General features: G+C 45.6%; 1 protein-coding gene across 4 annotated transcripts in view; it reads left to right on the plus strand.

The window, feature by feature from the left end:
- Nucleotides 1-17,549, plus strand: part of XRRA1 (X-ray radiation resistance associated 1) — a 48,646-nt gene that overhangs the window by 4,822 nt on the left and 26,275 nt on the right. For all 4 annotated transcript variants that reach the window (XM_075919593.2, XM_075919591.2, XM_075919594.2 and 1 more), the window contains exons 3-5: nucleotides 4,775-4,953; nucleotides 12,741-12,812; nucleotides 14,697-14,769. In XM_075919593.2, coding sequence (XP_075775708.1) covers nucleotides 4,775-4,953; nucleotides 12,741-12,812; nucleotides 14,697-14,769 — 324 coding nt within the window. The remainder of the gene's footprint in view (nucleotides 1-4,774; nucleotides 4,954-12,740; nucleotides 12,813-14,696; nucleotides 14,770-17,549) is intronic.

The raw sequence follows: 17,549 nt of genomic DNA on the forward strand, positions 1-17,549 counted from the left end.
CCGGGGGGTTATCAGGAAGGCGAAAGCGCAAATGGAATTGCGACTGGCTAAGGATGTGAAGGATAACAAGAAAGGTTTCTACAGGCATGTTAACAAGAAGAAGGTGATCAGAGAGGGTGTGGGGCCCCTGCTGGATGAGAGCGGTAACCTAGTGACAGATGATGTGGGGAAAGCTGAAGTACTCAATGCTTTCTTTGCCTCTGTATTCACGGACAAGGTCGGCTCCTGGACTTCTGCGCCAAGTGACGCAAGATGGTATGAAGATGGACAGCCCATGGTGGGTAAAGAAATAGGTTAGGAACTATTTAGAAAAGCTAAACGTACATAAATCCATGGGTCCGGACTTAGTGCATCCGAGGGTACTGAGGGAGTTGGCAAATGTCATTGTGGAGCCTTTGGCTATTATCTTTGAAAAGTCGTGGAGATCGGGAGAAATCCCGGATGACTGGAAAAAGGCAAATGTAGTGCCCATCTTCAAAAAAGGGAAGAAGGATGATCCAGGGAACTATAGGCCGGTCAGTCTTACCTCGGTTCCTGGAAAAATCATGGAAGGGATCCTTAAGGAATCCATATTGAGGCACTTGGATGAGAGAAAAGTGATTAGGAATAGTCAGCATGGACTCACGAAGGGCAAGTCGTGCCTGACCAATCTGATTAGCTTCTATGATGAAGTAACTGGCTCGGTGGATATGGGGAAGCCAGTGGATGTTATATCCCTTGACTTTAGCAAGGCTTTTGATACGGTCTCCCACAATATTCCTGCCAGCAAGTTAAGGGATTGTGGATTGGATAAATGGACGGTAAGATGGATAGAAAGATGGCTAGAAGGCCGGGCCCAGCGGGTAGTGATCAATGGCTCGATGTCAGGATGGCGGTCGGTTTCTAGCGGAGTGCCCCAAGGTTCGGTTCTAGGACCGGTTTTGTTCAATATCTTTATTAATGATCTGGATGAGGGGATGGATTGCACCCTCAGCAAGTTTGCGGATGACAGTAGGCTGGGGGGAGAGGTAGATACGCTTAAGGGCAGAGATAGGGTACAGAATGACTTAGACAAACTGGAGGATTGGGCCACAAGAAATCTGATGAGGTTCAACAAGGACAAGTGTAAAGTCCTGCACTTGGGACAGAAGAATCCCAAGCATAATTACAAGCTGGGGACTAACCGGTTAAGTAGTAGTTCTGCAGAAAAGGACCTGGGGGTTACAGTGGATGAGAAGCTAGATATGAGTCAACAGTGTGCCCTTGTAGCCAAGAAGGCTAATGGCATATTAGGTTGCATTAAGAGGAGCATTGCCAGCAGATCCAGAGATGTGATTATTCCCCTTTATTCGGCTTTGGTGAGGCCACATCTGGAGTATTGTGTCCAGTTCTGGGCCCCCCACTGCAAAAAGGATGTGGATGCATTGGAGAGGGTCCAGCGGAGGGCAACCAAAATGATTAGGGGGCTGGAGCATATGACGTATGAGAAGAGGCTGAGGGAGTTGGGTCTATTTAGTCTGCAGAAGCGAAGAGTGAGGGGGGGGTTGATAGCAGCCTTCAACTTCCTGAAGGGGGGTTCCAAAGAGGATGGAGAGAGGCTGTTCTCAGTAGTGACAGATGGCAGAACAAGGAGCAATGGTCTCAAGTTGTGGTGGGAGAGGTCAAGGTTCGATATTAGGAAAAACTATTTCACTAGGAGGGTGGTGAAGCACTGGAATGGGTTACCTAGGGAAGTAGTGGAGTCTCCATCCCTAGAGGTGTTTAAGTCTCAGCTTGACAAAGCCCTGGCCGGGTTGATTTAGTTGGAATTGGTCCTGCCTAGAGCAGGGGGCTGGACTTGATGACCTTCTGAGGTCTCTTCCAGTTCTATGATTCTATTAATGCTGTGGGGGGAGCCTCGAGCTTTGAGGGCCAGATCCAGGCAAGCTGGGGGCCATATCCAATGCCTGGGCCTTAGGTTCCCCACCCCTGTTCTAGACTTTTGGTGTCTCTTCACCACCATATGTTAAAATATATGTTTTAAAAACAGGGATGGACAAACTTTTTAGCCTGAGAGTTGCATTTTGGTATGGCTCTCAAGGGTGGGGCCATAGGAGACCAGGAGGGGATTGGGTGCTCTGCCACTTGTGGGGGGAGGAGAGTGGCTGTGCAGGGATGGGGATCTGATCCCAGAAACAGTGCAGAGAAGTCATGCTTATGAAGCATGGCTCTGCTATATGCCAGAAGGTGGAAGAATTGTGAGTCAGGGATTGGGAAACGCTGTGCAGGCAGAGTGGGGCAAGCCCCTGATCCTGCTCCCCGGCGGCAGTTTGAGGGCTTGATAAAAAAGTTTGTCAGGGCACATGATGCCTGCAGTGAATAGTTTGCTCCCCTATGCTTTAAGAGCTGGATTTCATTCAGACTCAAAACTTTGTACGTCTGCATGCACTCAATGTAGGAAAAGCCACTGGGCCAAATTCAGCCCTGGTGTAAGTGGCTTTTATGAGAACTGCACCCGCTTACACCAAGCTGGATTTGATTAAATGTGATACTTTCTGTGATGACAATCCAATTAGAAGTAACTCAAGTGTAACGGGTCACTGTAATGGTTTGGTGGAAGGGGAGAGACCAAAGAAAATAACCCATTTTTCATGACACGTGTATTTGTTAATATGTGCCTATAAGACTTGCTTAGTCTTGTCATGTGTGAACATTTTAAGGCTGTGTTTGGCCAAGGAGCAGACCATTAGTAATTGAACAGATGGGACATCATAAGGATAAGTAGTAGTGGTGCAATGTATCCAACATTATTCATGCACTTCTACGTTTTACCTTGCATCCACACTTGCACAAGATTATTCCATGTCAGTTGCGTTGTACGGTGGTTGTCTTTTTCACAGTTCCCAATATGGCTTCCTGAAACAGTGGTTTCTGTGAGATTTCAAAAGGCCTTGTGGGAGCTCAGGGAATTGTGGGAGAAATCAAACTATTTCCTGGGAAAGCCACACAAGATACCAAGAAATAGAACCATTTCCAAGTCCTTTTTGCCAAATCGAGGTCAAGAACAATACTCGCCGTTGGCTTTTTGCTTAGTCAGAAAGGTTTTTGCTGGAGCTTTTGAAAAATAATTGAGATGCAGGTACACTGGGAAAAGGACTTGGAAATGACACTGTTTCTTGGAAATGTATGGGAGTTTCTCAGGAAAATATGTGACCTATTTTTCTTTAATTCTCCTGCTTGACACTTAGGAGGCCTTTTGAAATCTCCCATAAGCCACTGCTTCAGAGAACAGTACTGACTATTCTTATGTATCCAGATGACAATGCAACTGCAGTGGTGCAGAACAGCTCTAGAATATATGTGCAGGGAAAAACTGCGTCGCCAACAGCGTGATTACTTAACACATCGTACTGTTGACGCATGCATTAGTGCTGGCTTAATAGGGATGTAAGCGGCTAGTCGGCGTACCGTTTAACTGATAAGCAATTGCTTATTGGTTACTGGTCCCAGTTAACCGCAGCAACCCCCCTTACCTGTGTGCTCTGCATTTAAAACTTGGACTGGCAAGCTGGCTCGGTCCCGGACCGCTGGTCCGAGTTTTCAATGAGGATCATGCCTGCCACCATGTGCTGCTGTGGAGCACCCTCTGTCCCAGCTGGCCAGGGCTCCCCGCAGAGAGAGGCCGCACCATGGGATGCTAGAGCAGCCTCTGTCCACAGGGAGCTCAGCCCCCCCAAAGAGAGACAGCAGATGGGGGCTAGTCTATGTGGGGAGCTGATTTTTAAATTGGCTCCCCTTGCAGACTGGTTCCCACCTGTCACCCTGCCCTGCTGCCTCTGATACAAAAGCAGCAGTGTGGAGTGGCAGAGGGCTCCCCAGGAGTAGGGCCAGGAGCTGAGAGCGCACTGGCTGCCAGCCCCTCCCTAGGATGGGGGGAGAATTTTAGTAACTGTGTAACCACTAAGAATTCTTATGGGTACACTATTACTAAAATAAACAATTTCTAACATCCCTATGGCTTATGTATTCATTTACTAATTGTTTGATTCTGTACCGGGGATGCAACCATGGAGTAAAAAACTCCTTTTCCAGCTGTCCTTGGGATAGTGCAAATCTGTGCAGTTAGGGGCTGTGCCTTAAGGGCACATCTAAACCTTGGACCGTGAAGTCTTTTGGGCAGAGCCATCTTTTTGTTTTGTGTTTGTGTCCAGGACTGGAGCTCTTAGATGTTATCATAAGACACTCAACAATAATCAGAATTTGTAATGTAAATGAGTTCATTCTAAAACTATGTTTAAACGTACCTGAAAATGTTCCAAAACATCACCTCAGCAAAGCAGACAGTTGTATCATCTCTAGGGCTTCATGTTAATGAGAATGCTAATAGGAAGCACAGCCTTATGACAGAGTAAGACAGGAACAATAGAGTTGCAGTCAGAGATGCAGGGAGCAGCACGTTTTAGCTTCATCCTATATATTTTGTGGAATTGTTCTGGCTGAGTTGATATCCATGAAATATTTAGAAATTTTACAGAAACAAATCAGATTTTATTTAAAAACAGTAGTAAAATTCTGCTTTTCTGTGTTTCTGACTGCAGCCTTGATATTTTTGTCCTTATCTGACAATACAGATGCCTTCTCGTTATTGTACATTTAAATATTTTATAAACAGATCATTTTTAAAAACCAGTGATTCAGCCATGTTTTATATCAGAGCAAATGCCAAAGTGTCTAGTTGGTGCTGCACAAACAATACATTCTAAAGATTGTTTGCCTATTCTGATGTCTATTAAAATCTTGTACTTCCTTATTCCAGGGGCTGGTCACTGGCTGGTGGCTCACAGAGCTGCTCAGAAGACTACATTTGAAGCAGTGATCTGTGCAAAATCCCTTCAAGAGAAAGTACAGACAACTCCACAGTATGTGTCAGAACTCCAGCACCATGGATACACAGATGAAACTGTTCAAGAGAATATCTTAGATGGGCCATTTCTGGTGAGTGAAAACTTAACTGAATGATGAGGTTACCACAGGTTCCATTAGCACTGGGTCAATTTGTCCTTTTATCTTAAGGTTTAGACCATTCAGGCTGTGTGGGTCACACAGGTGACTCCTTAAAAGCCCAGGGGTTCTCTTTCTTCTGTATAGATCCAGTGGCAATTTTTGGAAGAGTTAGGGACTTGTCCTTATATCTATAGCCAAGTTTCTCTGCTGCCCCTGCTGTTTAGCGGTGGTCTGATTGTTGCCATCTTCCACACAATAAGTAATTTCATTTCAGTGGCAGTACATGCAGACACAAGTCAAATGTTACTTAGATTGTAAACTTTTTGGGCTAGAGACTCTCTTTGTTCTCCACAGCAGAATGGGACTATGGTGCTACTACAATACAACTAAAAAATAAAATTTGGAATTCTCTACTACTGGGAGGGCTGCAAAATCCATTTGAAAAAAAGTCAAGACAAATGCTCATATTAAGGATGTAAAGAAGTAGTCGATAAGCAGGAGCTTATCGGGTAGCACTATCAACTACTCGCTCATTTCACTCCCCCTGCATTTTTAAAGGGAAGCCAGCAGGAGAGGATGCTGGTTGAATCCCTAGTCCTGGGTCTCAGCACAAACACAAACCCCTGCTCACTGCCACTCTCCATTTTTAAAGAGAAGCCGGTGCGAGCGCTGATCTCTTCGGCTGTGTCTAGACTGGCCAGTTTTTCCAGAAAATCAGCCGCTTTTCCGGAAAAACTTGCCAGCTGTCTACACTGTCCGCTTGAATTTCCGCAAGAACACTGACTTCCTACTGTTTGAAATCAGTGCTTCTTGTGGAAATACTATGCTGCTCCCGTTCAGGCAAAAGTCCCTTTTGCGCAAATGGGCCAGCGTAGACAGCTCAGATTTGTTTTCCGCAAAAAAGCCCCAATCGCGAAAATGGCAATCGGGGCTTTTTTGCGGAAAAGCGCGTCTAGATTGGCACAGATGCTTTTCCACAAAAAGTGCTTTTGCGGAAAAGCATCCGTGCCAATCTAGACGCTCTGTTCTGAAATTGTTTTTAACGGGAAACTTTTCTGTTAAAAGCATTTCCGGAAAATCATGCCAATCTAGACGAAGCCTTCAGGCCTTCTTCACAGCCTCCCATTCCTTCCAACATATCTGCTTCCCGTAGTCCATATTTTAGCTGTTCCACAGGAAAGTTCCCTTCTCTCCCTTCTCAGTTACAAAACCCTCTCTCATCCAAAGAGCACTCTGACTTGTTAATCCATGCCCTTCCTCCCAGTCTATTCTAATGGTAATACCTGGTGCATAACTTCTGAACCAAAATACCATGAATGCTGGTCTCACACAAAGCTCTATCACACCGCATTCCTATCTAATTTCATATGCACTGTGTGATATAAAGGCCTGCATTGTTTTCATCACCCAGAAAACATGTTAATAATGTTAAGAAATTAGTCTGATATTTCTGAAGCCAGTTTGCTACAAATACTCAACCTCTACAGTAGGGACATTAAATATCGGTTAATTGAATAGTCAAGTAACCTCATGAATTCTTATCGGTTAGTCGACTATTCTGTAGTCTCTAGGGGTGGGACTGGCAGCATGTGCGCTCCAGCCTCACTCTCACAGAGCCCCCTGCCACTCCACACTGCTGCCTCTGTATCAGAGGCGGCAGAGTGGGGTGCCAGGTGAGAGCCAGTCCGTGAGGGGAGCCAGTTTAAAAACCAGCTCCCCTTGCAGACCGGCTCCCTGTTGCCCTCTGCTGCTGCCTCTGATAAAGAGGCAGCAGTGTGGGGTGGCAGCAGCCCCTGTTTAGTGGGGGTCTGAGCTCCTAGACCTGGCACAAGTTGGAACTGAGCCAGGCTGCCTGCCTGCCCAGTTCCTAATACACTTTAAATGCAGAGCTGTAGCAAGGGTAGGTCCCAGACCCATTGCAAGTCAGGACTGAGCCGGGCTGCTGGCCTGCCTGCTAAATTTGCTGGCGGGGGGCTTATAGTCTGTAACATTAACCTGTAAGCCTTTGCTTATTGGTTAATCAGTTAGTCGACTACACTATTACATCTCTACACTACAGCAATACATGATCCCCATATATTAGCAATTACTGCCAGCTGATCAGACATGTCTTCTTTTAAAGCCCCTTATGAGATGAGTTCAGACATAGGAGACAGAGGGAAAATTCTTATGCTTCTTCATTTGCAGAGACTTGCAGGGGGCATCTGTAGAACCAAGCAGACAGGGACAGGTCATGATACACGTTGCTCACTAGAAGAAAGAAATGACAATCCAGCTGGTTTGCAAAGTCTTAACTTTTAATGATTTCACGGGATGTGATACAGACTCTGTGCTTTGTAAACATGTAACTTCAGACTTTAAAGAAACAGGAAGGCAGATGACTACTGCAAAATATTTGTTTGTTTTATTATTATAAACAGTGACTCTCACTTCAAAATATCCCAAGTCTTTTTGTTCTATTTTTAAATTCAGTTGTCACTAAAAAATCACTCAGGGCTTCTCTATACAGATAGAATGTGGTAAATTGAGGTGTATCTACAGTGCATTAACTCCTTAGAAACTGAGTGATCAAAGCACACTATGGAACTTTTAGCTCTCAGTAGCAGGGTCCACATGGCCAGTTAGTATCGGGCAGGCTACACCCCAGTTTTCCACACACAAATGATTGACCAGCCTTCACTAAGAATTTTATAAACGCATTAACACAACACAGAACTAACAAAGAATAAACTCTGTAATGTTTGCTGGCAAAGGAATGTTCCTGTGCATAACTGAAAACAGGTTGGATCTCCCTTGTCCGGCACCCTCGGGACCTTAGCAGTCCCAATCCAGGGAGTTTGCCAGGCCAGGGAAGATCAATGCTTCCCTACTGGCTGCCCCGCTCCCAGGCTCCCAAGGCTAGGGCTCCCACCCTGCTGCCGGCAGGGTTCCCTGGGGCCACCCAGCTGCTGACAACCCCGCTCAGAAGCCATCTGCCCAGTTGCCAGGCTTCCTGGCCAAGACTTCCCTGTTGCCACCTGGCCCTGGTGCCGCCAGGGATGGGATATCTGGCTGGAGTTCCCCGGCCCCGCCTGGCCCCAGTGATGCCAGGGAATTCTCTGGCCACCTGGCCACCCCAACCCCACTGCCACTGGGGATTTCCCAGGTTTCCTGGCCCAAATAATGTTGGAGTTCCCCAGCCAGGGCCACCACTGGCCCCACTGCCAGGGCCTGTCCTGCTTCTGCTGGGGGTTTCCCAGGGTTCTCTGGTCCAGGACTGCCTAGCTGCTGCCTGGCCCCGCTGCTGCAGTGAGTCCCCCAGCTGGGGCAGGGCTCCTCATTAGCCGCCTGGCCTGGTTGACACCAAGGGTTCCCTTGCTGGGGTAGGGTCTCCCCATTCACCGCCTGGTGCTGCTAATGCTACGGGTTCTTTGGCTGGGGTGGGGTTCCTTACCCCCGCTTGCTTCCTTTTCCTAGCATATTACCGAACAGCAGTATAGTGTTACCAAATGTCAGATTTAAATGACCTCAAACTATGTATCAATGGCTTATTCCCTCAGTACCCCAAAGGACTGCATTACATATTGTATATACACATATGTGCGTTGGGGCTTTTCTACACATGCAAATTATTCTAGAATAAAGTAGTATGTGAACTGAAAGCAGAACAGCTATTCTGGAATAACTCTGTGTACAGACAAGCCCTTAATATCAGGGATCTGATTAAACCTGTAACTTTTGGGAACAATCAGAGCCATGGCAGAACTTAATCTAGTTTCTTACCTTCCTTGGCTGGACCAACATATTAAATGGGTTTCCAAACATAGGTTATTCCATATAAAATATTTTTTTTAAAAAGACTGGAAATATAACCATGTGTACATTCATTGCAGGAATTAAGACTGTGTGAGATAAGCCCACTTCCTCTTAATGGTGGGCCCCTGCTGGATAATCCTGTGAGAGCCAAAAATGTTTAGGATTCCCACTGGTGTGATATGCAGGGGAAAATTTCCTCCCTGATCCTGGTGACCGACGCAGCTCTGTCCACACTGGCACAAGTCTCTACAGCTAAGCATCTGATCTGATATATACCTCAAAATAATGTTCCATTCACCTTTATATCCCTTGTCTTTATGTGGCCATGATCCTTCAAGTTACTCCATGTGGGTGGATCTCTGAGCCTGTGTGAACCCCAAGGGGACTGTTCTTCCTTTTATTTTAACTGTATTTTAGATTGTGATTTTCACTCTGCCTAAACCAGGCTGCAAGTAGGAGCAGGTCTTTTTGCACTACCTTTGATAAATGCAGACAGGAAACAGTTACAGTAAATATTTTAGATCATTCATTAATATCCGTTCAGTTCGGGTTGAGAGCTTATCCCTTGAACAGCTCATATACTCACCAGACGTTTTCTTTGGCTTGGTCTTCTGTAGCTTAGCTGCGTAAAGATCAACAGAAGAATGATACCCGATTTGCTCTGGTACATTTGACATTGAGGCACCAGGGACGGATGCCACAGTATGCCTGATAAGTCACTCTACAGTGCAAGTCTCATCCCATTCTCGTGAATAGCAATAACATATCCAGGCTTTCCTGTACTTTATCTTGATTTCCAGCCATCTTTTTGATTGCGGTTCAGCTTCCCACAGATAGTGAGTTCTTTCAAGGTTGCAGCCGATATAGAACAGTTTGTTTTTGTCTTGGGAGCTCTTTTGAATTTTCTTCTCAGTGATTGGGAGGTCACTGACGCATCCTGTGGCACTGGATGAATTTGGTGTCGGACTCTTGCAGTATTCCAGGGAATGCCCGATGGAGCTTCTCTGTCAGAGTAGCTTCCTGGCTCCCAAAATGTTCAACTGTTCTGGATTCTTTTCTGGTTCTGGCCATATCGTCCACGAGTTTCCATATTCTATTTGGATCTACCATCTTTTCTGGTGCATCAGACTATGGCTCTGAAATGTTTCCTATCAGGTGTTACTGGGATCCCCATTGGAGTACAGAGGGGTGATCTTGACAGAAAATAAGAAACAATAAACTATATCTGTGGGGAGCAAATTAACCTGAAGCCTGGACTCTCCTGGAGAAAGTTACCTATATAAACAGAAATCAGAGAACGCCTGCCTTGGATCATTTGAGTCCCATTAGAGCTACCGACACCCCCGATGTTTATGTTAACAAAATCTACTGTCATGGACCCAAAGTCTGCTTTGTGCAGCTCCCAGTGTGCTCTCAAAGGTAGTTTTAAGATCCCTTGAACAATATTTGGTGCTGGTTGATAGTGGCTTCAAAAGCCCAGCCTCTAAGCCAAGGATCACTAGGTGGCATTGGCTACATCTTTTTTTAACCTGGTTATTCTCCTGTCATGAGAGGCTGGGTTGGTGATGGTAGGGAGCCCTTAGAATCATAGAATCATAGAATAATAGGACTGGAAGGGACCTCGAGAGGTCATCGAGTCCAGCCCCCCGCCCTCAAGGCAGGATCAAGCTCCGTCTACACCATCCCTGACAGATGTCTATCTAACCTGTTCTTAAATATCTCCAGAGAGGGAGATTCCACCACCTCCCTTGGCAATTTATTCCAATATTTGACCACCCTGACAGTTAGGAATTTTTTCCTAATGTCCAATCTAAACCTCCCCTGCTGCACTTTAAGCCCATTACTCCTTGTCCTGTCCTCAGAAACCAAGAGGAACAAATTTTCGCCTTCCTCCTTGTGACACCCTTTTAGATATTTGAAAACCGCTATCATGTCCCCCCTTAATCTTCTTTTTTCCAAACTAAACAAGCCCAGTTCATGAAGCCTGGCTTCATAGGTCATGTTCTCTAGACCTTTAATCATTCTTGTCGCTCTTCTCTGTACCCTTTCCAATTTCTCCACATCTTTCTTGAAATGTGGCGCCCAGAACTGGACACAGTACTCCAGCTGAGGCCTAACTAGTGCAGAATAGAGCGGCAGAATGACTTCACGAGTTTTGCTTACAACACACCTGTTGATACAACCTAGAATCATATTTGCTTTTTTTGCAACAGCATCACACTGTTGACTCATATTCAACTTGTGGTCCACTATGACCCCTAGATCCCTTTCCGCCATGCTCCTTCCTAGACAGTCGCTTCCCATCTTGTATGTATGGAACTGATTGTTCCTTCCTAAGTGGAGCACTTTGCATTTCTCCTTATTAAACCTCATTCTGTTTACCTCTGACCATTTCTCTAACTTGCTAAGGTCATTTTGAATTATGTCCCTATCCTCCAAAGAAGTCGCAACCCCACCCAGTTTGGTATCATCTGCAAACTTAATAAGAGTACTCTCTATCCCAATATCTACATCATTGATGAAGATATTGAACAGTACGGGTCCCAAAACAGACCCTTGAGGAACTCCACTTCCTATCCCTTTCCAGCAGGATTTAGAACCGTTAACAACAACTCTCTGACTACGGTTATCCAGCCAATTATGCACCCACCTTATCGTGGCCCTATCTAAGTTATATTTGCCTAGTTTATCAATAAGAATATCATGCGAGACCGTATCAAATGCCTTACTAAAGTCTAGGTATATGACATCCACCGCTTCTCCCTTATCCACAAGGCTCGTTATCTTATCAAAGAAAGCTATCAGATTAGTTTGGCATGACTTGTTCTTCACAAACCCATGCTGGCTATTCCCTATCACTTTATTACTTTCCAAGTGTTTGCATACGATTTCCTTAATTACCTGCTCCATTATCTTCCCTGGGACAGACGTTAAACTGACCGGTCTATAATTTCCTGGGTTGTTCTTATTCCCCTTTTTATAGATGGGCACAATATTTGCCCTTTTCCAGTCTTCTGGAATCTCCCCTGTCTGCCATGATTTTTCAAAGATCATAGCTAAAGGCTCAGATACCTCCTCTATCAGCTCCTTGAGTATCCTGGGATGCATTTCATCAGGACCTGGTGACTTGCTGACATCTAGTGATTTTTAACTTGTTCTTTGTGTATCCTATCTTCTAAACTTACCCTCTCTCTGCTTGTATTCACTACGTTAGGCACACCTCCAGACTTCTCGGTGAAGACCGAAACAAAGAAGTCATTGAGCATCTCCGCCATTTCCAAGTTCCCTGTTACTGCTTCTCCCTCCTCGCTAAGCAGTGGGCCTACCCTGTCCTTGGTCTTCCTCTTGCTTTTAATGTATTTATAAAAGGTCTTCTTGTTTCCCTTTATGCCTGTAGCTAGTTTGATCTCATTTTGTGCCTTTGCCTTTCTAATCTTGCCCCTGCATTCCCGTGTTGCTTGCCTATATTCATCCTTTGTTAGTTGTCCTAGTTTCCATTTTTTATATGACTCCTTTTTTATTTTGAGATCATGCAAGATCTTAGGACAGTCCTACAGCTACCTCCCAAGCATTACCCTAGGCAGAGACTGGCTTTGATCCATAGAGCTCCCTCTATCCCCTCCATACTGTTCGTCCCATGGGGCAGGTCAGAGGGCAGCACAGTGAGCCCTGTCCCCTGTCCAGTGAAGGCTGAAGGGCGCATCCTGGGCAGCCAGGGCATGGGTGCTGTGAGGGGAGGTTAGCCTTTTGTACAGGCTCCTCTCTGGATCATGCTGCAGCAGGAGCGCACCCCTTGTAGAGCTCGCATTGCTGCAGCATGTGCCTGCAGCTCCTCTGTGAGAGCAGGCCCTTGTCCTCGAGTCATCAGCCAGATAATAAACCCAGGCAGTCCTGTTTCTGCTTGTCCTGAGCCTACGCTGAACAGTTGGAGCTGCCTAGCTAGGCTGCAGGGCTGAAGCTAACCCTTTGGTTTGTGTTCCTAGATTCAGCTCCACTGTGTGAAGATCCCTTCAGATCTGTGCTCTGTGGATATAAGCAACAAGAATCTGGTCTCGGTAAGTAGGAGATACTCACATGTGGAGAACCACCAGAAGTCCTGAGAGACCTTCACTGTGGGTATGTCTACACTACCCCCCTAGTTCGAACTAGGGGGGGTAATGTAGTCATACGGAGTTGCAAATGAAGCCCGGGATTTGAATTTCCCGGGCTTCATTTGCATGAAGCCGGCCGGCGCCATTTTTAAATGCTGGCTAGTTCGGATTAGGCTAGTGGAACGAGGCGTACAGCTAGTTCGGACAGTGTAGCCGCGCGGCACGGAGTCCGAACTAGCCGGCATTTAAAAATGGCGCCGGCCGGCTTCATGCAAATGAAGCCCAGGAAATTCAAATCCTGGGCTTCATTTACAACTCCGTATGACTACATTACCCCCCCTAGTTCGAACTAGGGGGGTAGTGTAGACATACCCTGTGTTAGCCATGAGTGGCCGTATGTGTGTGTGTGTGAATGCAGACCCTGTGTCCCCCTGCAACCAGGCCACACAGCCACGCACCTGGAGTATAGCTCAGTGATTCTCAACACGTTGGGGGACAGGACCCATCTGTAACCTTGATGGCCTGATGTGTGCAAAACAAATGGCTTATTGAATATTTTCCCCGTGGTACTTAATATACATGTAGCCATAGTAAGCAGTAAATAAGTACACAAAATGTAGGTCCTGTACACAGATGGCTACTGAAAATATTCTTGGGGGTGGGGCAATGGCTGACTGAATAAAACTGTTTCAGGCCCCACTCTGCTGTGTGTGTGGACAGAGTACAGGGGTATCATTGTCGCTATCCTAGTCCAGTATGGAGACAAGGCCTTGGATAGTAGGGGGATACAACTGTTACACATACCATGTTGGGGAGCATTCCTGCCCTGCAATAGCAACTCCTATCCCATGCACATTTTCTCTGTCAGGCTCCTCTGAATGGGTGAGGGGATCTAAGCCCTCTGTCTGCCCCAAGAAGAGAAGAGGGGAAGGGAAAAAAAGGGGGAAGGTCATCAGTCCTTTTGTGAAGATGGGAAGCTGATGCTGGGGTTAGAGAGGTTCCAGTGGGATTCCTGGGTGAGCCAAAGGGACTAGGGGTATGTCTACACTACCCCGCTAGTTCAAACTAGCGGGGTAATGTAGGCATACCGCACTTGCAAATGAAGCCTGGGATTTGAATTTCCCGGACTTCATTTGCATAAGCGGGGAGCCGCCATTTTTAAAACCCCGCTGGTTCGAACCCCGTGCAGCGCGGCTACACGGGGCACGAACTAGGTAGTTCGAACTAGGCTTCCTATTCCAAACTACCTAGTTCGTGCCCCGTGTAGCCGCGCTGCACGGGGTTCGAACCAGCGGGATTTTAAAAATGGCGGCTCCCCGCTTAGGCAAATGAAGCCCGGGAAATTCAAATCCCGGGCTTCATTTGCAAGTGCGGTATGCCTACATTACCCCGCTAGTTCGAACTAGGAAGGTAGTGTAGACATACCCATGGAATGTAAAGGGGTAATCTGTTACATGGTTACCCGGTGAGCATTGCCTTACTGGCATGCTTATTGGGGTAACTGGATAACTGGTGCCTGGCCTGGCCTGAGCAGCCGAGTGGGCCCACCACGCCATGCCATGGGTGGGGGGTACTCCAGCCCAGCAAGACTGTTAACTGGTTAATATTTTAAATGTGATTTTTTTTTTTTTTTTTTTTACATTCATATAAGGACGTGGAGCAATTAATCCCCCATGTTAATTCTACAGTGAAGACAGACCCTCAGAGACTTGCTGCCCATTTTTAGAATGCACATTAGGACAGTGGGAAACAAATACGGGGAAGTGCTACCGCTTGGTTGCAACAAGAAAAGACACAGCTATTTCAAAACAGATAGGTACACTTGCTTTTTTTTCTTTCTTTTATCAGGCTAAAGAAGATGACTTTGAGCAGTTTGATTCTGTCGCGTATATCAATGCTACAGAAAACCTGTTGACATTAGGTAAGGATGCACACTGCTGAAATGCAGATGCATCTCATAGATACAGGCACGATACAGGGAAACTAAGTATCTTTAGCTTTTGGCTAAAATCTTTCAAATAGGTTTTAAAAAAGAATACACGTGTCACCTTTACACAGGAGAATTTCTCCCCACTGTTCAGTACGTTTCCTTGTAGCAGTTCTTATTATAATTCTGATAATGCCTAGCTCTTACAGGAAGCCAGCAAGGAGTCCTGTGACAACTTAAAGACTAACAAATTTATTTGGGCTTAAGCTTTTCTGGATTGGAGCCCAATTTGTTAGATGTGGTATTAAACTTGGTAATAAAAATAAATGTGTTAATCTTTAAGGTGCCACAGAACTGTTAGTTGTTTTTACCAATACAGACTAACATGGATTAGTAGATGTCATAGCATTGTACAAAGGAAGCCAGTATCACGTAGGGATGTAAAATCCCACTTAATTAGTTATCCGGTTAAAAACCGGCTCCCAGCGTGAACCAGCTCCCACCTACTTCCTGCACTGCTGCCTCTGATACAGAAGCAGCAGTGTGGGGATGGGGGGGACTGCGTGTAACCGTGAAGGTTAACCAATGAGCCAGGCTTAAATGCAGAGATTGCATTGAATGGAGTGTGGCTTTTATTTTCTTTCAAATGTGTTCATCAGTAATATCAAGAATTTCCAGAGGTATAATTAACTATAATGTTTTGGAAGAGATATTGAACCTCATGCTACACGATTTTAAGCATGTATCTCTGATCAGGATGAGACTTAATGTGGGGACAGATTGCCTTACAACTGCCTATAGTGGGACTCTTACACCTTATTTGAACCATCTGCCATTGGCCATTGGCCAAGACAGGCTATTGGACTGGGAGGACTTTGGATCTGATCTCCTCTTGCAGTTCCTACATTCCATTGTACCCGTTACCTTTACTAGCTTCACAACAGCATGAGCATAAGAGAACATTGGGGCATATAATCCAGCTGGTGGGTCATTCTGACAGGTAGATATCTAGGATAGGCCAGGGAGAATAGACGTATGGATGGTTAGCCAGGCAGAGGAAAAGTAAGGCTTAGTGTACACTTGAAAAGTGTATCAGCATAGCTCCGTCTATCAGGGCCATGACAAACCCACCCCTGCCCAGCATAGCTATGCTGACATAACCGCATCTACACTGCGGGTTGTATTGACGTAAGAGTGATTCCGCTGACATAACTGTTGTAATTTGAGGACATAGGTGTTCCTACCTTGACCAAAAAAAAAACAAACAACGTTTTCAGTGCTGTAGGGTGGTGTTGGCAAGCTATGCCAATCTAACTATGCCTGCAGTTTAGACATACCTTTAAATGCGGCAAAACTTTGGGAAACTGAAAACAGTGACGGTCAGGTAAAATCATTGGGGGATCGAAGATGGTCTTCTTATGGGTGGAGTCTGTGAAGGAGCACACCAGAAGAATTTAAACACCCAGCATGATGGGAGTTTGTGCAAGGTTTCAGAAACAAAGATGGCAGTTGTGAGGTGAGTCCTGAAATATACATTGGGAGTCACTGGAGTGATCCAAGAATGGGATGATGTTGCTATGCTTTCTTGTATACATGGGAGAGAAGCAGCAGTAATCTGTACATTCTGGAGTGTTGGGGGCTGGAGATGCTACACAGATGGGAATTGTAGCCATCAATGTAAGAAGCAACCTGAAGGCACAGATGAAGACTGCAGCAGGGCTGGAATTGAGACAGGTTCATTCATGGTCAATGTTGCCAAGGCAGTAGGCACTGCATTTGCAGGCGTATTTAGGGATATGCAGGATTGCTCCTGGCAGGCCCAGGAGGAGAGTGGATTACAAGAGAAGCAACGGCTGTCATTATTTTGTTAGAAATAGGGTTGCCAATTGTGGTTGGCAGTATTCCTGGAGATTTAATCACACAACATAATCTTTAGTTAAAAATCAGTCTTTCATTCCTGGCGACTCCAGGCCAATCCTGGAGGTTTGTCCACCCTAATTGAAAGTGAACCTGTATTCCTGAACTCTGTAGGTCTCAGCCCAGTCATTGAAAGCACTCTGGAGGACCACCTGTAACACTCCATGTGTTATTAATTGAAGGATTGGAGTCCTAGTTGTGACCTATGTGGAGGCCATCCCAAATTCCCAGGACTCACCATAAAATAAAATTGCAGTCTCAATTCTTTACTTAGCCAGAAAAGACGATGTGAACCCTCCGCTCCTGTGACTCTCCTAATCCTTAGTGGGATAGATTGTTTTAGGTGCCCAAACACCCTCTTTCGATAGTTTAAAAAGGCTTGCAGCTCACTTTCATGTCAGTGTTTTGTTTGTTTTGTTTTGCTGAATATTGGGAAGTGATGCTGAAAATTAACATGAAACATTTTCCAGAAAGGTGCACTAGATAGCTCAAGGGATAGGGAATCAGAGTTTTTCACTTTAACTGCTGCCCACATGAGTAATGACTAAAAGTTGTTCCTGCCTGATCGCTGTACGTTGGCCCTTCTGTGAAGTGACTATGATGGCCTCAGTCCAGTTCCTAATAGACATGGTTACATGTCACTAGAATTAGTATTGAGACCAGTGACTCATAGTGATGGTCTCTCTAAGTCTGGATTGAGATCCGGTGTGGCTTTCACTGCTATTATTCAATGCTTAAATTGCAGCAAGGGAGAATTAGGGTTGGACATTAGGAAAAACTTCCTAACTGTCAAGATAATTAAGCATTGGAGTAAATTGCTTAGGGAGGTTGTAGAATCTCCATCATTGGAGATATTT

Source organism: Pelodiscus sinensis, chromosome 1 (genome assembly GCF_052426305.1).
Source record: "Pelodiscus sinensis isolate ZL-2025 chromosome 1, ASM5242630v1, whole genome shotgun sequence".
In the NCBI taxonomy this organism is placed as follows: domain Eukaryota; kingdom Metazoa; phylum Chordata; order Testudines; family Trionychidae; genus Pelodiscus; species Pelodiscus sinensis.